Source organism: Parus major, chromosome 1 (genome assembly GCF_001522545.3).
Source record: "Parus major isolate Abel chromosome 1, Parus_major1.1, whole genome shotgun sequence".
In the NCBI taxonomy this organism is placed as follows: domain Eukaryota; kingdom Metazoa; phylum Chordata; class Aves; order Passeriformes; family Paridae; genus Parus; species Parus major.
In genome coordinates this window covers 96,944,839-96,969,853 of record NC_031768.1, presented here as the reverse complement: position 1 = coordinate 96,969,853, position 25,015 = coordinate 96,944,839, and the positions used below count along the sequence as shown (strand labels likewise).

Below are 25,015 nucleotides of genomic sequence, written 5' to 3'. Positions count from 1 at the left end.
TTTTGGCTGCAGCCCTGGCATGCCATACTTTCATGTGTTTCCATTCAGCATTTCCGTGCACATCAGGGGTTTCAATCTTTAGCTATAGCTCTACATAGGAAGTACATACAATTATAGTAGCTGTCTGTCTAAAAGCTGGTGTAAATAGCTTGCTTGCCATCACACAGGTACTTTGTAGTGAAGCCTCCTGGCATACTAATTCAGTAAACAATTGCTTGGATCTTAAAATCATCTTTCTTTTCCCAGTTCTGACTCATACAGAAGGCAGCTTCTGCAACAGAGTGGAAAGGGACAAGCAGACAGCAGAGTCTCCTTCGCCACCTGACTCTGCCTTCCTCCCCACGCAGACCTATCTCATATGCAGAATGAGACAGAGCCCCCAGGGGAAAAATAGCATCTAATCACAGCACTGGAAGCAGAGCGCTTATGCACGCAGGTGCTGGAGAGAGGTCACACAGCCTCCAATTTGTGTTCTATTTCTGAAGCCTGGAGTACTCAAATGACATTTTTCCTTCCCTCTTTCCCTCCTGCTCCTTGTTTATTATATATCTAACTACTCAAGGCCTGATCATTCTGTCATGTTTATTCATAAGTTGGTGAGAAGAAAGGATAGAAGCTAGACTTAAGCTACAGTCAGGATTTTATTGGCTTACCAACTCTGCTTACGAAGGAGGATTGCAAGTGACCATTGCTAGAGGGTGAAAAGCCTTTGGCCAAGCCCAAGTGCGTGCAACTTACTGCTGTTCTGCAACTGAGCTGCAGTTCTCCAGGTGATAACTTTGCTGTTTGTTGGAGGGTAATACTTGTTAAGTCCCCTCTATCTTTCCTTATTATCCTGTTGAGATAAAGCTGATGTTTTATGTAAATAAGTCTAAGAGGGCATTTAAATCCACAAGAATTTTGCCACTGTGTGATGGGTGTAATTTAAAAAACTATTACACTTCAGCTATGGGTAGAAGGGTGTAAGAGTGAGGGTTGCCCCACAGCCTAAGAAGCATGGGGCTTCTCTTACATAAACCAAAGTATCCTCTACACCATCACCTTACCAGAGTTCCTCCATTTCTCAGAACTTAAGGTTGAAATTGTAATTGAGGAGAGATAGAAGGAATGGTCCTAATCTTTGGGAACTATTTTCCATTCGTTGAAGTGTGATAACAATTTTAGATCGGGTAGCTGAAGTCTGGTATTAGTCTCTGTCTGTTGTTCAGTGATAACATTTTCTTGGGTTTCTCCCAGACTCATTAAACATCACCAGTCTCAGGAAAATCTAACAAGGACGTGTGCTTGGATGAGAACTCTGCTGGATTGAAATATTAAGCGATGACTATTCATAACACTGACAGAAACTGGTAATTTTTTGTCGGATAGTTACACCCATGCCTCACAGTTCAGGGATTCCATGGGCTACTGATGCCAGCTGGGTTCTGGTAAGTTCTGGACTTGGGCATTTAGGCCCAACTTGTTTTACTGCTATCTAAAATAGTTGCTTTCCAGTGTTCATGCATATGGCCAACTTCCCTTTCATTCAGTAAAGTACTGTGTAGCGATTAAAAATATCACAACAGCTTTAGGCTTTTTCTTGGTCTCTACATATTATTCCTCTATGCAAAGGTCTCTGTAATGTCTTTAGGGATTTCTGGAGATTTTTTTTTATAGGTCTGTAGTCTAAGCTGCCATATGAATCTTTTATTTTATATATAAACACCACTATTTACCATAAAGAGCTCAACAACTAAAGTAGTACTTGCTGCATGCCCTTGAGAGGTAATCTTTGCTGCTTGGCTCAGTTCTTCAGAGCACACGTGTTCTTCCTTCTTTGCAGTGTTTTTGTGTCCATAAAGGGCAAGAAAGGATGTGTTTATTTTTACCCATTTAGAAAGGGATAAAGCTTAGATCAGATCTGGGACTTGAGTTCAGCACTTGAGTAGCAACACTTACAAAGGCGGATCGAGACAAGTGAAATTGGATTTTGTTATCTTGTGTTAAAGGCTCTGGCATGCTCATATCTTTAAAGCATTAAAAGCTAAATGTCCTCAGATTCAATATCCTTTAGGCAGGAGAAATGCTAATGTGAATGTTAGCTACAAGCCTGTTTTCCAATGAAACTACATGAACTTGTTGAAAATGTTTTTCCAACACCTTATAACTATTAATACCTTGACTAAGAAATTTGTTTGGAGATATTACTGCACATTCATGTTGCATTTTTAATAACCCTGCCGAGGAAAGACAATATTGGTTGGTTTATACAGACTCAAGTGAGTCGATAAGTGGGTAACAGATGCATGTGACATGTTGGAAAACCACTTACAGAACAATAGCCAAAGGTCACTCCTTGTCATATCTGCAGCGTGTGGCAGAACTGCAGAGCCTAAACTCCCTCTCCTGCTCTTCCAGACAGGAGAAATGTGAACTCCTCTTCACAGAGCCATGCATAAATAGATTGCCTTCAGAAGAGGAAGACTTGGTGGCAGGAGCTGGTTACTATGGCTATATGCTCACTCTAAATGGAGGAATCAAGCCAGTAATCACTGTATACATTAGCTATATTTGTATATGAGGGAAGCTCATTGCCAGCAGCTGTGTGAAGGTGTCATGATGAAAATCCAACTTGGATCTTGCCAGTCAAGGCTTGGTGTCTTTCAGGCCTTTAAATCAGTGCAGACTGAAAGCAGCAAAATCTACACACAATAGGATCAGTGCTTTGTCCTCCTGAAGCCTTTGTTTTGCTCTGCAGAAAGGTTTCTTCTTTTCTGTGCCCCTAGTGATCACAGAACAGCCCAGGTAGGAAGGGACCTGGAAAACTGGAAAGATCATCTGGTCCACCCTTTCATGGGAAAGGGAGCCTAGCTGGGATTGTATTCCTCCTGCTCAAATCACATCCTACAACTTTCCAGCAATGGGCTTTCTCCTCTGTCCCTGGAGAAGTTGTTCCATTGGGGTGGAAATGGCATGTCATGATGCTGGCTTGGAAATTACGGAGGTGCTAGCAAGCCTGGGCTCTGGGTACAGAATATGACAAAAACAACTCTTAACTGTGTTGGCTTCATAATCCAGCCTGCAGCCAGCTACTGACTTGTTGGGCTGTCATCAGAGCCACTTCCCCTTCGTCAAATGACATTGGAAATCATCAGTGAAGACAAAAGTAGCTGTGGGTGGTGAGACATCTATAGCACAACCACAGCCTTATTTTTGTTGCTTACAAATTTAAAGTCCTTTGCCTTTCCTTTTTGAAGCTATCCACTGAGGCTAGAGTTCTGTGGGGTACCTAATAAATTTTGTTGCAGGGTGGCTGTTGGTGGCTGTCAGAGGGGGCCAATGGTTTCCCCCTTTTTCCAGGGCTGCAGGAACAGGTAAGTATTTGATAGGTGAGCGGTTAAGCCAAGGTTGTTACCACCAAAGGCTTGCTGAAGCTCTTGTTCCTGTCTCCAGTGCCCAGATTTTCATGCATGTGGTGGGAGCAGTGGACTTGGGTATGCTCAGGAGGTGGCTTGTAAGGTACAGCCCAAGCTGATGGAGCACTTCTACTACCTGCTGTCACTTGTAATTCCACTGTTAAGGCTGAAGAGGGTTTTACACTTCAAATAGGGGCTGGATCTTTAATCCCAATGGAAAATAGAGCATATTTGCTGCAGATGTAAAAGCTTGCCTTTTAAAAACGAATTAGGTTTCTGCAGTCTACAAATATTTTAATTAGCTGGAGTTCAAATTAATTAAAAACTGTCATTTAAAGAATTAAGCACTTGCAGGTTTTACAGAGTTTTGAATGATCTTAATGGAATAAAAAAATGTTTGGAACTTTCCGTATAATTAAAAATAATTGAAATCTTCTGCCTGCATATATATGAATAAATCAGCTAATAATTAAGCTAAGTCATTAGCAGTGGCTATATTTAATGTTACATCTAGAGTATAGCCTAAAAACTTTTAACTAGTGCCACCATGAAATTGGAAATAATGCAACTTACCATCAGTCTTCTGCAATGACTGGAGTGTTACTCTTATGGGGGAGACAAAGAACACACAGACTTTCACTGGTGGATTAGCTGTGTCACTTAGCTTTAGTCTTTAAAGGTTAAATGGCTTAATGGTTGAATGGCTTGCATGTTTCTGCTTGAAATGTCCCCCATACCACTGAGACCTTGCCTGCTGCTGGGAACGAGGGAGAACCACAGAGAACATCTGGTGCTGGCAAGATCCCTCCAGCATTTCTTTGTATGTGTTCTCCCTCTAGAGAAAAAAATGCCCTAACCCATAGTAGAAGCCAAACCCGTCTGGAATGGGCTGCTTTGTGAGAGGCTTTGGTCAGGCAAACCAGGTGCCAGCCTCTTTAGGGGTTGGTGGCTGCTGGTTGTCTTATGCTTCTCCAGTGGCTCTGCCCTTAAAATAGCTCTCTGATCATCCAGAAGGACAGAAATCTTGTACAGGAGCCCCAGCTGGTGCCTTTCGTTCAGTCTCCACACAGACATTTTGAAACAGGAACTTCCTGAAGGGAAGAAAAAGCATGATAAAATGAATGAATGCTAGTGATTACTCATTCAGTGAATCCAGAAAGGTGGATCCAGCTCTAAAAAAACTCGTAGGAATACAAATAGATGCCTTAGTCACAATCTGTCCTCACTATGCCACAACACGAAGACTCTTTGAAGACTGTAGCTGCATGTTTCTTACTTCAATTCAGTTTGGTTTCTCTTTATCTCATCTCTAAATTTCCTGGATTAGTGATGCTTGGTTGGAGGCTATTGGCAACGTCATTGTCATATTCCTAACTGTTATTCTGTCCTTAATATTTTACTTCAAGCTGAGTACATAAATGCTGTACTGGATTTACTTAGACTGGCTGATCAAAAATACCATTGGTGTGGGAGGATGGTATATATCCTCTCTGAATTTGCATTTTTAATATTAATGATCTGTTCTTATCATCAGTTCACACAGAATTTTCAGCTTTTCTTTTATTTAGGGACTCTAATCCTTTATTACTAGGAAGATATTCTCTTAGCAAGTGCTGGATTAGGTTTTTTTTTATATTTGAGGTCTCCAAAGAAACTCTGATAAACATGGCAAGCATTGAATCTTGTGAATTATGTCCGTGGTTAATATCTCTTGTCAGGTTGCAGTAGCAACCAAGGCGAAGTGTCCACCCTGGTGTTTCAGCGAGGGGTTTATTTTGGGGAGGAAAGGGATATCTTTGAAGATACTGATGAATAAAGGAGGAATAAGATTGAAACAAATCTCTGCTAGCTATTATTTTTTGCCCATATCTGGTTGTCTTGGTTTGTAAAAGTGGAGCCACAAGCAATGAGGTCTGCTGGTGTTCTCCTTCTGCCATGTCCAAGAAGAGGGAGGTGTGAAGGGAGATCACAGGTCACCTCCTAGACCATCTTGTCCTTGGGTGAGGGCAGGGAAAGAAAGGAGGTGACACTAAGGAAAACCAAATGCTCTGAATCTGCTCAGGTATGGCTAAATGACTGATCTGAATTCTCTTTGAATGCGCCCATTCTGAGCAGCCGGTGGGGCCGGGCCCCTTGCCCCACACACGTGCTCCCTGTGCTCGGTCTGTTGCTGCTGGACAGGACACAGGGACACAGACAGGAGCCCCATCCAGTGAGGGAGCACAGTGCAAAAATACCTTTCTACTGCTAATACCTCTTCACTTCTGGTTCTGATAATGGTAGTAGGAGACACGCAAAGGAGATAACAGGATGATGGCAGGTGTTGCTGAGCCCCAGAGCTTGGCGGCGGTGAGGGCACTCAGGCTGCCCTTTTTTCCATGTCATGACTTTATCAGTGATTCAGGGTCAGGGGTGTGGAGTTCATCTCACCAAAGCCCCATGTGATGTGTCACACTTTGTTGCTGGTAACAAACAGGCAGTGGTGTAGAGAATAGGGAGAGTGTGGAAGGTTCTGTTTTATTTGTCCTTTCGGAACTTCCTTCCATAAGCTTCATACTTTTCTTGAATTCTCATTAAAACATATATTGAATCAGTAGTCTGAAAGACTGTGTCTTTTCTGGTTAAGGAAGTATTTGGGTTTGAACTTTGAACTTCATGCATATGCTATGAAAAAATGAGTAAGACCTGTCTGCATTGCATGAGTATGTGACAGAATGGTGCCTACTGTTGGACTTGGTCTGAAATATCATTTGGTTCATTATTTCTGGGGAATGGATCTATACATCTGCTTTCTGATTAGTTCTCTCACTGAAATAAATTCTGCTAGTTGGTGTCTCACTTTAATGGGCATGCTTTTTACCTGACAGGGTACAAACATCCTGTGTGGCACTAGAAAACTGTAAGTAGTTCAGGTGTATTCAGAATAGTTTTCCAATTGTTGCAAATAGCTAAAACCCACGTCTGTGTGTCCAGTGAAAATTGAGCCAAATCTTCCTTCAACATAACTGGAAGTATAATGGGCATTTTGATTGCCTTTGAATGTATCTACCTATTGTGCTGTGAACAACATTACCAATTAGTGCATTTCTCATTATGTGTGCAGCATCTGAAATCTGCTCCTCTCATTCTTGACTCACAATAAACTGCTCGGGTAAGAAACAACTCGTTGTTCATTTTTACACAGGTAAAATTCCTACTTTTAAATCCAAGTGAGTGTGACAAAGATGACCCGTGTGGTGAGAAGCCTGTCTCCCCATGGAGAAGGGTGGGACTTGCTCTGAGGGCACCATCAAATTCTTACAGCCCTATTGCCTGGCATTTCTCCTGGTCCAACAACATGAGCACGAACACACTGCCTGGTCCTTCTTTGAAGGTAATCAGCTTGTAACTCCACACAGAGAATGCAGTGGGAATTAAATGTCTCATTAATTATATGGATGTAGCCCCTACCTTTGCCTCAGTTTCCCTTTCCTAGAAAGGTGTCAATAATTCTGGCGTCACTCTGTTTATTTAATTTGATTTTTCCTCTGATCATGGATGCCTTGCATACCTTGAAGTATGAAGGTGTGTCAGCAATGGATAAAGGCAGGCATCCAGGCAGTGCTGGCTATCCAATGGAAATCACCTGGACTTCAGATCTGCAGTTCCTTCTCTGGACTTCTGGTGTACATTTCAGTGATGACAAAAGGGGAGATTTTCCTGCTCTGGAAAATCCCTGTTCATCAACTGCAGTACAAGAAGAACCAGAGATTCTACCAGGACCGTATTGCTTGACAGGCAGAGGCAGAATGATCCAACTAAAAAAATACAGCTTCCCTTTTTTTCACACCCAAAAATAGCCTATATTTTTCTCAAAGTTCTGTGTTAAAATTTTTTGTTAGCCTCCTGCTGTAAATTCAGATCCTCAGAAAAACATCAGGTTGATTTTTAAAACATGATATACATTTTTTTCTAAAGCTATATAAACAAAAATGTTATTTTGTTGCCTTGCAGGAGTTATTATTAAGATCTCACTCTCCTCTCTAGAAGCAAGGCACAGCCACTAGACCTGCAGAAAGGCGTCTGGAAAGGTGAGATGAAAAACAGCGTACACCCACAGAGTGGTAGACAGACTTTCAACCAAGACTGTTCCCAAATGCCCTGTTGGTGAAGAGATTTGAATAGATGAACCTGCTGGTGGAAAGTTACTGTGGGACTTTGGATCTGCATAGATCCAAATCCAAGGTTTTCTGTTGAGTTTTGATGAAAATGAGTGACTCAGCTGGGCTGGTGGTCTTGTCAAATGAGTTCTGTAGAGTTTTCATGCTGCTGAGTGACTGGTATTTAAAGTGAACTTCAGAGGGGCCCACTGAGGCAAGTGTTCCATTCCTGTTCAGCATTGGTACAGCAATCTAGCTTTGCTGCATATGTTAATGTTTTCTATCCCTTTTCTAGACCATCGGGTGAGACCAAAGTGCCTAAAACTACATACACAGCAGATACTTTGGCTTTATGCAAGAAGCCTCAAGTATGTGATCTGATATTTTTTTGGTTCTGCCTCCATTATTTATTTTTTTCCTGTAAAGACAAAATGTATATTTCAGTTACAAAAATAAATAAATAAACAAACAAATAAATATTTAAAATCAACTCAATTCTGTTGCAACAGGATTGGCTGCTGCTGGGGATCTGGTATGACTCTGAGGAGAGTTGTGCCTGTAGCATCACTGGAAATCTCAGCTGCTGCTCACTGTTGTGATAAAATCGTTTGTCCTCCTCAAAGGCAATGCCTGGCTGCTCTCAGGGATGGTGTCTCCATGTGTTTTGGTCTAGGTAGGTAGTGCAGCCTTTCTTCATTTGGATCCATAGGTTCCTCTGTGTGGTGCAGCACAACCTTTTCTCACCAGCCCTCTCTCCTGTAACTCTTGTCATCTCATCACCCCTGGCTCTGCCCTCCCCAAACAGCTCACCCCTTTCCCATCTCACCCCGCTGTGCCTCTCCAGAGATTACCCTGGGGTTAGACATGAAGACTTGTCACACAAAATAGGAGAGCCCTGTGCAGAAGAGAGGCTGAGCCCAAGGCACTTCAGGGGGGTTTGCTGGGGGCAGGATTTCAGCTCCAGCACCAGGGGAGAACAGCAGAACGGTACAGCAGCACTGGCAGGGTCAGTTCTGCAGGTCTCCAAAAGAACAGGCTGCTTTTTTCTAGTACTGAGCTGCAAGTGTGGAGCATCCCAGCTGGGAGGGGAGAGGTTAGAAAATAAACTTGTTTTCACATTTAAAAGTCTATATATATATATATGTATAGATATGTTTAGACATACACACAGATGTATAAATACATATGTGTGTCTCTCCTATATATACACTTACATGCACACACCAGCCAGTCACTCCAGAATATTGCTGTTGGAGAGAAGGATGTCGTGCCCATTTTGGGAGGTGTTTAAATTCAACTGACAAAAAGTGTCAAATCATTAGGCCATGTGAGAAGCACAGACTTGTGCTTTTTCAGGCAGAACATAATACTCCTCAAAATAGATTTTCTTTAAAAATTGGCCTTAATATTTCAAGAAGCTTTGCTGACTGAATTTTCAGCAGAGGTGACCAGTCCAGTGTATCTGTATTTGGAATGAAATAATGTTTTGTTGTTGTTTACAGAACATAAATGCTGAAAAACTTGAGCAGCCGTCCTTCCTGCAGCGCTTTCCTGCTATTCAGCATCATCCCAATCACATTAGGTTTATTCTGTCAGCACTTGCAAAGTTAATAAAGTATCCCCATGACAATTGTTTCACCAATTAAACTGTCTCTGCATGTTTTTGTGTAGTTTGCAGTTGGCATAAGGTAAACAAAAGATAGCAAACAATCCTTGGCTGAAAGTCAAGTTATGACTCATAGAGTTACAGCAGTGAAAAATTGAAAAATCACAAAACCTCCTGTGTCTAAAAGGGCATGAATATTTTAGTTCTTTCCCTCTCAGCTCCTCTGAAAAATAGGCTTCCACAGCAGCAAAGCCAGGCAATCGGCAAGGGCTGTACCCACCCCTGCCCATACCTGAAGGGCAGGCTCTGAATCCTTGGAGCTGAAATATAAAAAAGTCAAAAAAGGTAAAAAAAAAAGGTAAGATGTCTTGCAGGAGCTTGGACCAGGAGCTAGAATATGTTGTGTCTGAGGACCTAGGAGTATTTTAGGGCAGTGCTGCCTATTGAAATGGAAATGTGGTTTTCAGGCTGCTTGAGCCGACAGAGTGCATCATAGTCAGCGGCTGAAGTAGGCTAATGAAGTACCCTGTCTTTGAAGTCAGATTGCGTAATACAAACCCTAGAGAGACGCTTGGAAGATTTCTTTTTTCTTTGCATTGATCAAGACTAAAATACTTCTGCTATTAGCTTCAGAGGGTTTAATGGAATTGGTGGAGGGACTACGGTAATTCCAATGACGTGCTAAGCAAACAAATGAATGTTAATGAAGACTCAAAAGATTAACCTGAACTGCCTACATGCATTATTAGTGCTTTTAACCCCCAGCCTTCCCCCAGTGGTTATGGATAATGCAGAGTAGTTTAAGGGTGGGGGGACCCAAAATTCACTAATGGCAATTAGGCTACGTGATAGTTGGGAAAAGGATGCACAGCACTCTGAAAACATGCCATTAATCTCTGACCTGATGGGCAGGGCGGGATGCTCAGGATCACTGGAGATGGAAAACTCCCCACAGAGGGCATTGCTGGAGTGGGAGATGCGGTCAAACTTGGAGAAAGAAGAGTGACGAGGAGCACGACAAAAGCCTTCTTTCCCTCCCCCAGTACATCTCCAGAGCCGAAGAACTGAGGCCATTTATTTAACTAGGCTCACTTTTCATCTTATTTTTCTTATGGCTGTGAGTCAGTCTGAGATTGATTTATCAGTGCTGTTAATCTGCTCTCAAAAGGCTGTCAGTCTCACTCCCAGAAGCCAAGCTCTCCCATTAAAAACCTGACCTATTTAAACGTTCTTAAGATACCGTAATGATTGAATGTCAGCAGGGGAGAGGCAGCAGTGACAGCTCGGAAATGTTTATTGTCCCAGGCCGGGCTGGGAGGGGAGCGTGTCCCTGCAGCCCGGAGCTCTGCGATGATGATGAGCCAGTGGATGAGAGGCTCAGGGATGGGGAGATGGGCTACACTCCTGTGCTTTACAGGGTTAATGCTCTGCACTCCCTGCTGACCCCTCGCTGTTCAAAACGGGAATAGGTGCCACGGGTTTGCACGTTGATAGCAACAGACAACGGATTACGGATTAAAAGGCACTTAAAACATTTTTGGTGGGTTAGGAATTATTTTACCAGGCATATTTGTATGAAAGCAGATGCTTCCCATAAAGAGAGCTAAATTTCCGTTCTACTGTCGCACCACACAGTAGCTGTCAGCAAAGAATTAATTATAGGAAAGTATTTAAAATGATGATGATGCTGAGAGGAAGGTAGAGATGCTCCTGATACCTCTTCAGGTGTGTCCATGGCTGAGCACAGGCTCTGCAGCAGGGGGACCGCAAAGGCTGGCAGACACCTGAAAATCTCCCGTCTAATAATGGGACTCTAGCTGTCATAAACACATTTTCAATGTACTGTTCAGTACCAATTTTCTCATCCTTAAGAGATATAGCAGAGTGCAACTATTTTTAAAACTAAGTTTCTCTCCCCCTCCAATTTCTCTTTGGGCCATCAACAGCTTGAGGAATTAAACCATGATTCTTCACAAAACAAAATACATAACTTGTACAGAATGGGTCTGGTTTTGCTCCAGGATGCAATGTTACCACCTTTCTTCTCCTGAAATTATTCCCAGGTGGATGAACTTTCTCATCCAATTAAGTCATTTTCGTTCTCTCCCATTTGTTTTTTAAATAGAGACTGCAACAGCAGCAGGGACCAGTGACCAAAAAAAGCACCTGAGGTAAACAATAAGTTCTCAGTCTCTTTAGATGAAACTTGTGGAGTGATAGTCTATCTGCTTTTTTATAGAGCAACCCAGAGGATCCTGACTCCAAAGATGTTTTCTCCAAGCATCTGTATCTTGAACTGGTGTCCTTCTCTCTCATTGATCTTGCTTTTCCTGAGTGCCAGGTTATTACAGTAAACATTTTATTAAGAGTAGTCTAAAGGCCAGCTTTTTGTCAAAACTCAGCCAGCTGGTTGATCTTTTTGTCGAAGAAAATAAGGAGGGTTCATAACTGAGCTTTTACAAGATGTCAACTTTTCTATATTAGACCACAATATTGACACTATCTTCTGTCTAGAGCTGATAAATGTTATTGCATTCCTTTCCAATATGTAATGTTATTAAAAATAGTTTAGTCACAAGAGCTCCTTATCAAAGACCCTTGTTTCCCTAGAAACAGTGACCAGCATTAACCTTTCTAAAAGTAGCCCCTGCAAAAGACAAATGTCTTTGGTTGTCCCTGTTGCAAATTTAATCTAGGGAAAATGTGCTGCAATTTCTATTTCATATTAAGAGAAAGCAAATAAACTCCAGAGAGGCAGGATTAATGTGCAGTATCCATTTATATCAGGCTAGCAAAGAAAATAAATTGGTTGTGTTTGAACCAGTTAGCTGTGTCCCTTTCTAAGCAACACAAGCACTGAAATTGTTTTAGAATTAGCTATGGAAACAGTCGTTTGCAACCCCAAGAAAGAAAAGGGAGGCGTGGGAGCAAGATTGTAGTGTTCATGCAGGACTGATGAAAGCTGAATATTTACAGAACAGAAAAGATGTAAGTGATAACAGTGTATTTATAAAAAGATGGCTTCTTCTAAGCAATGTAATTGGTAAATGGGAATATTGTGTTTAGAAGTGAAGCTCCTGGCTATGTGTGAGAGGAGCAAGAGGGAGAGAGTATCAGCATTTAATATCCTCATGGGGTGAAATAATCATATTCTCAGTCTTCACAGCAGATTAACAATGACCATAAATCTTGGTGATGCTTGTGATTTACCTTGTTTCAAATTATGTGATCAGGAGCATCTGCTTGAGTTTACACAATCACTCACTGTTCACCTCAGCAGCCAAAATCACCACCTCTCTTTTCTTTTTTGCCAGATATAAAGCAAAAAGTGATTTAGGTCTGACACTGACACTGTCCATCTGTGCTGCAGGGCACCTCTAAAGCAGCAGGCTAGGCAGCAATTCTGGTGTGAGTGTGACTGCCAGTCACACTCCAGAACGTGACACAAGATGCTTGTGTTCAGCCTGAGTGCAGATTACCTTCACAGATGAATCCAGACCAGGATGGAAAGCTTCATCCCTAGCTCTTATCCCTACCTCTGCTCCCAAGCAGAGTACTCTCTTCTCCAGCCTGTCTGGAGGTGAGCATGTCTCTAGCACAGCACTAGTGATTCTCTGTCTCTTGGTTGCATTCCCCAAATGCTAAAAATACCAAGTTACTAAAGTGCTCAAATCCTCAGAGCTGCCACATCAGTCTCCTGTCTTTGAGCCTATCACTTCCAGAAATTCCTGTTTCTTACAAACCAGCTTTGTCTGTACAACCTGTCCCTGTCCAGTCATCAGCGTAACAGCTTTAAAAATAGCAGACTCACCATGCAGACATTTTCCTTCTTGCCTGGTCATAAACCAAGCCACTTGTTCCTGTGGGTATCTAGGAATTCAATGAAGTTGTGGATCAGCTCCCTCCTTGCTTCCTTGGAACTGAGTTGTTTAGAGCACAAATATATTGTCTTCCCTTGTGGCCAACAAGCGTTATCCACAGTATTTATTTTCCTTTCTGCTTTTATATTCAGCTTATGCTAGAACCAAAGGAAACCTATATATCTACCTGTGCTGGTAAAAGCAAATCAATCTGGCAGTGTCAGTTGTTTTGTTATTTATGGGTTGCAATGAAATGAGACCTGAGTTACTCATGGTGCTTGTTTCACAGGAAAAATGAGTTTACAATAAAAAGGCCAGACATTGCCTAAATTGGGACTCATAAATTAGTTTCCTGCAGCAAAGGACTCACTAAAATTGATGCTTTCCTTGTTCTTTACCTGTAATTCACTTTCTGGGCAGAATCAATATATTCTTAGGCTTCTTGCTTGTCTTGCCTTCTTCATAAACTGGGGAACACCTGTGTGTTCCAGACCTGAGCCTATAGTCTTGGCTCTAAAAATCCTGGGGTCCAAAAAGGGATTCAAAGCTCTTGGCTGGGATGTGAGAACCCACATCCTAGCCTTGTTTTATGAAGGTAATTTGGCTCACGTAACCAAATTCCCTTAATAATCCTGGTGCAAAAAGCTTTGATTTTTTTCATGTTCCAGAGGAGTTATGTCTGAATAGTCTTAATTTACACACACACTTTCACACTCTCACACACACTCACACACAAGCCCATGGTAATTAAGTTCTGAAGCACTTGGAAAGGCAACACTTGCCCCAGTGAAAACACAGAAACAGGAAAGGCTTCTTCCATGAAGTCATGGAGCAAGAATGGTGTGGTGAGGGGTGGCTGGGATGGAGAGTGCCACTCCCCACTGACATTCCTGCCCCCCTTCATCAGGGCACAGCCACACGTGTCCCCTCCTTGGGCATTGTCTCCTCAGCTGGGATCCAGTGGACAAATATAGGCATGGGGGAAAACTGCTGATGCCTTTAACCAGTTATCAGCAGTGACCTTGAGACAGGGCCATATAAAGTCTGGACCAGGCAGAGTCGTGACACTTTCTGTGTGCCCTCCAGGGTGAGTACCAACCTCTCTCACTTTTAAGTGTGGGTGCTGTGCTCTAACACTGTACCGTGGGCTGGATATGATTAAGGTTTTCATGTGGCTTGAAGTTTTAGCAGTAGTATCAGTAAACATCTAGCCTGTGGTAGTCGCTGTAGGATGCTGCTCAAATGGTAGGATAACAAATACATGTTTCTTCTCTAACATCAGTGCACTCATTTAACCAGCTGGAATAACCACTTAGGGAAGTGTCAGGTCCCTTGTAATTATGCATCTGAGTGAAATGATTAGCTAGTGCCTGCAAGTCATCTTTTTGCCTTCTCTGTCATCTGCAAGAGATGATGGCTTATGCAATTTGCAGTTTTAAGCAGCTTGTTGTTCCGAGGCAGCCTGAGTTGTAACCCTTGGAGCATTACTGGGCTCCCTTTCCAGGCCAGGCTGCAGTTGCTGTTGCATTATCCCTGCCTGCCCTTAGTGCTACAGTCACTTCCAACAGCCCCAGTAAGGACAGGCAAGGTCCCTTTTTTCCAAGTCTGGATCCATCAAACTGTTGGTCCTGGGCACGCCGCTTCCCTTTGTGTAACAATATCAGCTTTCCACGGGGAGCAGACGTTTCCAAGGACCTCCCACAGCTGATATGCAAGGGCTGGCTCTTTTTGTTGTTAGCTACAACAGGTTGAAAGGGAACACCTTTAGCTTTAGCTTTGTCTTTCCTGATTATTCTGCATTTTAAAAATAATCTTGCACCCATAACAAAACAAAATTTCCCACTTCTTGTATCTGCTGATGGGTTTGCCTTACAGAGTTCTTTGCACCCCAAGGTGTGTGCTGCCTGGGCTCCAGGCTCTGCTGTAACTCTGAAGGCTGCTGAAGGAAAAGGGATTCTGTCCCAGCTGCCAGAACACTTTACACCATAACATACTTGCTGTAGTGGTCCACCCTGAACAAGAGGGGGAAAAGGAAGAGACGAGAGGTGATAGCTGAGGAGCTGTCCCTAGGAGGTCTGCAAATGGAGCTGGGTTGCACGGAATTTTTCAGAGCACTTTAGTGTATTCTATGACTTGTGGGAACCTGCCCTGGGTCCTAGAGATGAACTCTGGAGTGTCCCCTCTGGCATTTGCACATTTAATGTGAAATGACACTTATGTGCTCTAACGCTGCTCTGTTTAAATGTCTGAACTGACGTAATTTCACTGCTCCACTAGAGCTGAGACACACTCAGGGGGAGACAGAGGCTCTGCCATCGAGTTGTGTCTCCAGCTGGGAATTCTGGTCAGTTCAGATGATGTTAAAATAATTGGTGATACTTGTGCTTGTGTCGGTGCTAAACCTTTAAAAAGACTAAGGTTTAAAGAAAAATCACTTAAAAATCTAGAAAAAATTAAAGCTAGTTCTGAGAAAGAGAATTTTTGCTCTACAGCAACAAGACAGAAGGTATCAAGCTTTTACTGCAGCAGTGGGAGAGGGCTGGATGTAACGCTTTGGCAACTCTGCTGTCTTAGGGCTTTGCATTCCCTAGGAGGAACATGTTGGGAAAAAAGCTGCCTTGGTTGACAAGGAGTTTTTATCTCTACCAGGATTTTGTTAGAAATAAATGGAATTAAATTTTGAAAGACTACAGTGTCTCTCTTGATAGGAGTCTTGAAAATTTACCCAGCTGTCCTGGATATTCCACAGTAAATACAATAAGGGAAGAGATTAACCCGAGGGTCACTCATACAGCTTTAAATAGCAGCCAAATGGTGTCCTGACTTAAAAAAAAACACAAACGTGAAATTCTAAAACTGTGTGTGTACACCTTGTAGCAGTGGAACTTCTTTCAGGCATTCTCTGGACAACATGCTGAGTAGTTTATGTGTCTGTAAAAAAATCCCAAAACTAAACAAAACAAAAAACACCAACATATCTGTTTGATCATTTTAGAGAGTAAAAAACAAGTTAATTACTTGGCAGTACAAACGCAGCAAATTAGTCTCACTGAGACCCATGTCCCCTGCCCTCTCTTTCATGAAAAAAGACTCCAAAACACTGTGCCCTTGTCATTTGAGAAAACAAGTGTAGGTATTAAGCTGGACAGATAAAGCAATATGAAAAAAATGAAGCCCTTGCTCCAATTGTGAGGAAGAATTGCAAGAATACAGTCATGCCCTGCTGCAGGGGGATGCCCAGGCTGATGAATTCAGAGGGAGCAGCAACCTGGGAAGCTGCAGCAGCACAGGATCTCCCAGAGCACTGCTAATCCTGTTTTTATTGGCATGCCAATTCCTGAATCAGAGAAGTCAGGGAGCAGAACTGTTTCCAGCTCCGGTGCTGACTTTCTGCAGTGACAGCATGGGCATACATCCCTGCAGCTTTGCTCCTTGTTTCCCAGAAAACGCCTGCCTGAGATAGTGCTTGAATAGGCTGAGTGGAAGAGCCCCAGGGTGACCTGTGGGAGAGCATACCTTTGCTCCAGGCGATTTTGAAAGGGGGCAGAAGAGGCCCCTGCTAAGTGGATTTTAAAATCACAGCTTCAAGTGGTCCCTCCTGCTCTTAAGCACCATTTGCACCACAAAAAAAAGGGACAAAATCCTCCTGTGGAGATAACTGTGACCAGTTCTGAGATTTAGAACCCTTCAAGAACTGTCTGACTTTTAATAAGCTGAGCCAAGGAAGGGTTTAACTGAAAATGCAGTATAATCCCAAATCTGTGTTAGGCATTTGTGTTTAACATTAATCATCCCTTTGATCAGCCACCTGCCATGTTACACTGAGCATTTTATATTGCCTGATATTGTTCACAAAATAGACAATTGTTTTGGGTTTTCCCCCCTTTCTTTGGTAGACTGGGTGCCTTTCTTTTTCCTCTGTGAGCTGTGCCACCCTGAACCCTTGCCAAGATGATGGTCGATATGTCAGAGTTTGGGGAGGCTGCTCCCTACCTCCGAAAGAGCGAGAAGGAGCTGATGAAGGCTCAGACCGTCGCCTTCGATGGTGAGTTGCACTCACAACCCTTTGTGCAGCCAGGGGCTGGTCCAGAGGGGTAAGGGATACACACAAATGTAGTCAAAGAAATGCAGAGCAGAGCAGGATGCAAAGCCTCCATTGTCACTGCTGCTGCTGCTGGAGGTAGCTGGTTCAACCAAGCTTGTGTTCCTTTATTCTGCAAAGCTATTAAAAACCCCCAGATAGTAAAAAACCAAAAATAATCTATGGCAAGTAAGTTTGTCTAGATTTAGAAGCAAGGTGTATCTGCTAACAGAGGAATCATCCCTCTGTCAGTTTTAGAGAAAAACGACAGACATGTTTCTGTGGCCTCTCTAGATGTCTTATTTGCTTTGCAGCCTGTATAATAATGTGATGTTAGCTTTTAGTTTCCCATAATTTATTTTTCACTTAAAAATGAGTTTCATGGGTTTCTGTGAGCCCTGAGGTTTAGTAGTATGTGTGGATATATCAATAACTGCAGCCTCTCACTATTCACAACAGTTGTTGTAACTAAAGACCTAAAGTCTTGTGCAGCTGCTCCAATCTCTAAAAAGGCACATACTCAATGTGAGTTATTAATATTGCTGTTTTTCAATACAGATCTCAGAAGAATGTGAAGGAATAAGGTTAAATCTGATAGCTGGCAGTTAAATAATGTGGGCTGGATTCCTTGAACAGTTTGAAATTCTCTGTGTGACTTTTTAGCAAACGCCTTAGTTTGGGTTTAGATCTCAGTTCCTCCATCTGCACACTGGTGATAATGATTATGGATTTCCCATGGAGGCTGAGGCTTAGCCAGCATTTGTGAAATATTTTGACACCTTGTGCTAGAAGGATCTAGAGGAAGCCGAGAAGTAGTTTCAAAGAAAGACAACATTTGGGAGCCCTATGCCTTCTGCTTCATCACTCAGCTTCCCAGCCCTGCCAATCTGCTGCAATCCCAGAGGTTTTGTGTCGGTTCTGCAGAAAAAATAATCCAGCAATCTCACTTAGCTAGTCATGGTGCTGCTGTTTGATGCCAGGCTGTGAGCCCTCAGTCTCCTTAATTTCACAGGGAAGAAGAAATGTTGGGTTCCTGATGAAAAGAAAGCTTATGTTGAAGCTGAAATTACAGAAACCAGCGAAGGCAAAGTGACTGTGCAGACAACGGATGGAAGGGTAAAGTCTGGTTTTGTCTGACCTGTGACTAACAAGGCCAGAGCTGCAAGCTGCAGCATTGTCCTGGTCTCAGCTCAGCTGTCTGTTTCATGAAATGGGCTGTGAATGGGAAGCCTCAGTAACTGATGCCAGCTCAGGATAGAATAACACACGAAAAACCACCGAGGGAAAAGCAGCAATGCAGTGATGGGTGGGTGAGCATCAGCCACGGCACAGCCGGGGGCGGGCTCTGACTGGAGGTTTGCAGACGGCCAGTCCTGGTTTAGTCCCCAGAGCTAAAAACCCAGGCTCCAGCCAAATTTCATGGCTTCTTTTGCAGCCATAGCATCATGCTTCTTACTTTGATCATCTCATCCTTCTCCCATTCTTCTGAAAACACAGCATTGTGCACACAGGCAGGGACTGACCTGGAGAATTCTGCATGGGGAAAGATGTGTTTTCTTCCATAAAGTGTATGAAGCAACAGAGAATCCCAGTGTCTTCCAGTGTTGCTGTATTTTTTTGTCTTTGCAGACCATGACTATAAAAGAAGATGATGTGCAGACAATGAACCCTCCCAAATTCGACATGATTGAGGACATGTCTATGCTGACCCACCTGAACGAGGCGTCGGTGTTGTACAACCTGAGGAAGCGCTACAGCAACTGGATGATCTATGTAAGGGTCCCTGCAGGGGTGGATTCAGCATTTCAAGTCCTGACCTAGTGTGTGAACATGGTGTGTTCTTCATGTTCGTTTTATAACTCTGATAAGTCATAAAAGTGACTGAGGGTTTTCTCTTCACCTCAAGAAAGATGCTGCTTGGAGCTGGATGAATACAGACACAAAACTGAAGGAGTAAAATGGTGCCTGACTCCTTAGTTTTGCTTGCTTGCCTAGGAAAAGGATATGGGGGGGGAACATTTTTCTTAAGTCAAAGTGTTAGGGAGAACCAGTTTATTTTCCATCTTCTAATATTAATCCATGTCAATGCCAGCCATGGGAATTTTTTTGCTTTCAGTTAGCTGCATTCAATTGTGTTTTAAATCAGTCAAAGGAATCCATTGATTGTCCAGCCAATCCTTGCTCTGTTTTTTGGTATTCATCAGAAGAGCAAATCCAACATTACCCATTTAAATTCTGATCATCAGACATTTTCTGTGTTTCTCTAATAACCCCTGTATGGACATGTAGGGCCTAAAGCATAGCTTTGTTTGCAGATAAGTATAGGTAGAAAATTAAACTGGCATCTTGCCTTAATCCGTTCGCTGATAGGGGTGTATTCTTTAGTTTCTAGAAAACAGGACTGAGGATTCATGCCAAGGCCATTCAGGAGCATGTCCTAGTGCTATTTTTAGGGGAAGGGACCTGGATTTCACCTCAAACTTTTAGAACTTAACTGAGCTCATTAATCCATGTGCATATAGCGATTGTGCTCATATGATAACTGGGTTTCTTTGAAGATATTTCCCCAAGCTGGGCTAAGTACTTGTAAAGTTACCAGCTGCCACTGATTGCCTGGGGTTACAACTCAAAACTCATTCTTCCTCAGAGTGACCAGGCCCCAGAGAACTGATGTATATCATCCAGAGAGCAACTATAAAGAGATTTTTACCAAATTGGCATCTCCAAAAGCTGAAAAAGGTTCCACAGCTTTGGGGTACAACACTATGAAGTGGTTTTCTCTTTGAACACCCACCAGAAATTTTCTTGAGGCTCCTGCATAAAATTAATAATGGGAGGTTGTTTCTCCTCCTGAAAATGCAGTTCAAACAAGGAAGCTGTAACTTTCCATTGCAATGTCTGTTTTCAAGAGAAAACAACACCCATGGAGCAGCAAGGCACAAAATCAGACACAAGTCTATTTGCTGCTCCTATATTTTACTGGAGGGGATGTTTCCATTTCTGGTTGACACCTTCCGAACCACTTTTCCATTTTTGAGACTTGTTCAGTACCTGTAGTTTCATTATGAATTGCAATTAGGAAATCACTTAGCAAACCAGTAGCTTCTAAAATTCAGAAAGTCTGAAATTCAAGTCAGAATCCAAACCTAAATCAGCAGCTGGAGATGCCACATCCTGCTTGGTTAACCGAGACTTTTTTGCCTTACCACCTGAGTGAGTTTTTTCACTCTGGCTTTGTGTTACTCTCTAGACATATTCTGGTTTATTCTGTGTGACCATAAACCCCTACAAGTGGTTGCCAGTCTACAAATCGGAGGTTGTTGCAGCGTACAAAGGCAAGCGGCGCTCGGAGGCTCCTCCCCACATCTTCTCCATCGCTGACAACGCGTACCACGACATGTTGCGGAGTAAGTGTCACTGCCTGCCCTCCCACCAGCCTTCCCCTGACCAGGGGATGTGGCTGTGCTGGAGGGAAGTGTGTGAGAGCTTTTGCAGCATGTAACAAACATCAGAATAGTCCACAGGCAACAGGGGCTTGGCAGTCTGTGATGATTTTATAGCTGCGTGCGTTCCCGCGTACTGGTTTTGTTTCTGAACTGCCCTGCCTGTTCCTGTGGCACGTCTGGTGACCGTCTGTCTGGGGCACAAATTCACCTGTCTGCTCTGAGCCAACCATCAGTTCACAGCAGAAATGGGGCCTGGTCCCAAAGGCCTGTAAGTGCTTTCCCAAACTCAAAAATGGATCTCCAGTCAGTTTAGGCCCCTCATCGTGGTGCTGATAAGACGGGCGGGTTCCAAGGCCGGTGAAGGCGAGCCCCGTGCGGGGCTGGGAGCAAAATGCTGCCACAAACCTCACCTGTGGAGGCTCACAGTGGCTGCTGATCCAGACACCCACCCTGTGGCAGAGACCTCCAGATTTCCCTGGGAAATTTCCTCGCCCCGACCCTCCTGTTACTGGGAAAAAGAAGAGTTTATCAGCAGAGGGCAGCAGCGATGTGCTCCCACCAGGTCCTGCAGGATAAATCCAAAAGAGACTTGACCAGAACACATCGTGCTGAGATTTGGTTTTAACAAAATGAAAAAGTGCCTTAGCTAGGAGGGGATGCATTTGTGGCTGCAAAGAGATGCTCTTTTATCTGATAAGGCTGCTCGATATGTAGGCTGGCATGATGACTGGAATTATAAAAAGAAAAGAGGAATTTAGGCTCAATGACTTGGGAAGCAGCCATGATTTAGCATTTGTTGAACTTGATTAATAATATATTAGGGTTGCAGAGTGTTCTAATAAATGCTTGTTTCTGATCAGGCAATTAGGCTTGGACAATAGGCTGCTTAGTTCCAGCAGCGTGGCCAGCTGAAGAGGAATACACATGCATTTTACAGAACAGACTGTGAAAAAAGAACAAAATTACTTGGGTTGGTCTAGTACTGAAGGAGCAGAAAGGTCATGACATGAGCAAAGACACACTCAGGAATAAGGGAAGAAATGTTTTCCAAACAGGAAATTACTTTCTTTATTATAGTTTCCCAGACACAGATGAATGTGTACAACTGACAGGTATTTAATATCAATTTGAGCAAAACACAAGAGAAGGATTCAGGGCAGGGCTGGAACTTGTACTTCTGGAAATCATTGTAAATTATACCAGTTTTTATCTTTCTGTCTTTGCTTCATGTGATTCTCTCCTATCCTCGCATGACTGATTCTGGTACTCATTTGCAATTATAATAAGTGATTTGTACACCCTACTAAGTTTCTCTCTCTTTCCTTTTTTTCCCCTCCACAGATCGGGAGAATCAGTCTATGCTGATCACGTAAGTTCTTCTTTTTTGACTGATTTGAGACTTGGTTGCTGTGAAAAACTTTGAAGAAAAAAACCCTGATAAAATACAAGTTGACTCTTAAAATTTCAGCTAAATTGCCTGGAACTGAGTAACTGTCAATTTGGCCATCTGATGGTTAACTTGACGTCCATGAGAAAGGAGCAGGTAAAGGTTTGATGGAGCCTGGCCCAGTTCTGATCCCCATGTGGTGAACATTCCATGTAGGCATGAAAACAGCTCAGCAGGCAATTAAAACTGCTCCTTGCAGAATGAGCCTGTCTGTGGCTGTCCTCTTTGGACACAGAGGACCCCTTCTGTTCAGTGTGGGGTGGTTACTTCAAGAGTGCTTACTCCTGCTGAAAGTTATGTTTCAGAGTGTTGTGCAGATGAATCAAGGGAAGGGGAGATGACCAAGGTAGAAAAGAGGAGGTGTGACATTTACTGGCAAGCATAAAAGGATGGAGGTTTGGGTGTCTCTACAAAGTTACATGTGCTCTTGGGTAATGCTGGCAAATTACTGCAGCTTTTCTCTACTCTTTCTAGCTTATTAACTGTGTGTATGTATATGTGTATACATATATATATATATATATATATATATATATACACCCCAGAGAGTAAGTCAGGGTGTTTGTAATTAAACTTCATGCCCCTAAAAGAAGGTCAGTGTCGTGTGGGTTTGTACAGGATTTATCAGCTGTATGGAGAGCAATTACTGCAGTCATAGGACTGCACCTCTTGGCTCAGTCAGCTTGATGTATTTCCACAGAAATGGCTGAGCAACAGGCTGCAGATACCAGAGTCAGTGAGTCTGAGAACAGCCTTGAGGGAAGGTGTTGGCTGGACAGGGTTTAAGAGGATGAGTTGCAGGTGTTGGAGCAATGTTTTTGCTTTCTTCCCCATTCCTCTAGCGGAGAATCCGGCGCTGGCAAGACTGTCAACACAAAACGAGTCATCCAGTACTTTGCCACAGTGGCAGCCCTGGGTGAAACTGGTAAAAAAAATGTAAGTCTGCTGGTGGTTGACTCATTTCAGACTCCTAAGGTTCCTCTCTTGTGCACAAGTAACCTCACGAGTCTGCACTACTGAGAGCATGCTGTTCTGAAGGGAGAAAGGCAAACATGAACCTACCACGCTCCACATGGAGCAGAAACACCACCCCTGGTTCTGGACATGCTTGTTGCTGCCACCTTTCTTTCTTTTTTCCCCAGGAGTTTCAGCTTTTTGTGTGTGTGCTAAATATCCTTCTGATAGTCAAAAGTTGGGGAGACTGCAAAGAATGAGAAATTTTATTTTTTTCAAATGGAAAATAGTCTTCAAAAGACTAGGATTATAACTTATCATCAAAATGTCTGTTTCACTGAAAGCTTTTTTGTCCACAAAAAAAGGATTGTTCTGACAAAAGATATTTTTTGAATCAGCTTTTCTGTATTTCTGTTTGGATAAGTGCTTATAAGTGCTGTCTAAGGTTACAGTGAATACTGTGTTCATGATGATTTTTATCTTGTGTTGCTATGAGCTTATTTGTTATGAGCTTCATTGCACTTGAAGGGTTCAGTGCTCTTTTGTGGTGACTTAACTGATTCCTATGAACTGTATTTATAAGACCAAAATTTCAGCCATGCTTCAAGTCTGTGTGCAGAATTCACGTCATCAAACTCTCATATACATTCTCCTGAGGCCTGCAAGGCTTTCTTAACAAATGTTTGAGCTGCCCAGAGCCAGGTTCTTGCATGCAACGAGGCTGGTGCTCATCGTGGTGTCCAAAACCTGCTGTGCTCATGCAACAGTGGTGCTCCTACCCCGAGCTTGTTGTTTGAACTTCTGCTGCAGAAATCTACCTGGTTTTTCTCTGGAGATGTCCTATGATGGACCAAAACACCAACTAAGTGAAAAGAGACTGCTGCTAGGTAGCAAGAATAAAAGAGCATAAATGCAAACAGACAAGTTCTAGACAATAAGATGATGCAGCATTTCAACTTTTGGATAATTTTTTGGGGAAAAAATGGTGATAATAATGAAAAGGAAATGCAGCCTGGCCTGATAAACTACATGAAACATCTTCCAGCTGCAATATCTCTTTTTGCACTATTGTGATGTATGGTGAATGCAAATTAACAGCCACACATGCTTTTTGAAGGCTTCAAGAAGCACTGCTGGTGTGTTGGTGCCCACAAGACAGCTAACCTTGCTAATTGTTATATTTTCTATTGTTCTCTGTGTTAGTATTCACATCCTCTCTCTTTTTTCTCTCCATTGTGTTCCTATTTTGTTAGCAACCAGCTACCAAAAGTGGGGTAAGTCATCAGCTTTGCTGTTTTATTTTTGCCTCGCAGAATTGGCATTGGGCTCTGTTGGATGTGCCACGAGCCTCAGCATTTCACTTTGTGTAGTTCCCAGGTGATGATGAATGATCCCAGGAGCCCCAGAAGGAAAAGTCATTCACTTCCCAAACTGAACTCTGTGCAAGCAATGGTTAAAGCTTTTCTCATCTCCAAAAATCCCAGATGTTGCAAGCTCCCGAGTGCTTTTAAATCAAATGCATTCTAGTGCTTGTCGCTGTCTTCAGTAGCTCCTCTCCTACACACGTTGCTCATTCCTCAGATGTCCCCACATGCTCCCAAGTACACTGGGTGACTTCTTTCTCATGCAGATGGCACAAGACATAAATCTACAGAGCCAGACAGTAGGGAGCAGCAGAATGTTCGAGGCTTTTTAAGCGCTCATAATTGACTGATGGTCTCGCTGTTCTGCTGTTCACACTGTGCCGCCCCTGGGGTGAAGCTAAATAAATCACTTTGCTACCGAGGCTCCACTCTGTAAGCGAATGCATGGCTGAGCTAGAGCTGACAGCTGAGTCTGTGGCCTGTAGGTTTCTCAACAGTATTTCAACCTTGGTTTCCAGGGAACCTTGGAGGATCAAATCATTCAAGCAAACCCAGCCCTAGAAGCTTTCGGAAATGCCAAAACCCTGAGAAACGACAATTCCTCACGTTTTGTAAGTCTGCAGCATAATCTAGTGATTGTTTTATTCAACAATGGCCAGTTAATAACACCTTTGTCATAATCCCTTCGTAGATTGCATTTTGCCCAATAAAATTATTGGATTT

General features: G+C 42.9%; 1 protein-coding gene and 1 long non-coding RNA gene across 2 annotated transcripts in view; both read left to right on the top strand.

The window, feature by feature from the left end:
• Positions 1 to 691: 691 nt before the first annotated feature.
• LOC107203343 lies at positions 692 to 9,150 on the top strand. The gene is made up of 3 exons (XR_002002497.2): positions 692 to 770; positions 1,237 to 6,768; positions 7,389 to 9,150. It is a non-coding gene; the product is annotated as an uncharacterized LOC107203343 (long non-coding RNA).
• Positions 9,151 to 16,896: 7,746 nt separating this feature from the next.
• The window catches only part of MYH15 (myosin heavy chain 15), a 42,571-nt gene continuing 34,452 nt past the window's right edge, over positions 16,897 to 25,015 (top strand). Inside the window, exons 1-8 of the mRNA XM_019005986.1 lie at positions 16,897 to 17,045; positions 18,094 to 18,197; positions 18,711 to 18,854; positions 20,332 to 20,488; positions 21,869 to 21,896; positions 22,817 to 22,910; positions 24,182 to 24,202; positions 24,811 to 24,903. Coding sequence (XP_018861531.1) covers positions 16,952 to 17,045; positions 18,094 to 18,197; positions 18,711 to 18,854; positions 20,332 to 20,488; positions 21,869 to 21,896; positions 22,817 to 22,910; positions 24,182 to 24,202; positions 24,811 to 24,903 — 735 coding nt within the window. The 5' untranslated portion in view covers positions 16,897 to 16,951. The remainder of the gene's footprint in view (positions 17,046 to 18,093; positions 18,198 to 18,710; positions 18,855 to 20,331; positions 20,489 to 21,868; positions 21,897 to 22,816; positions 22,911 to 24,181; positions 24,203 to 24,810; positions 24,904 to 25,015) is intronic.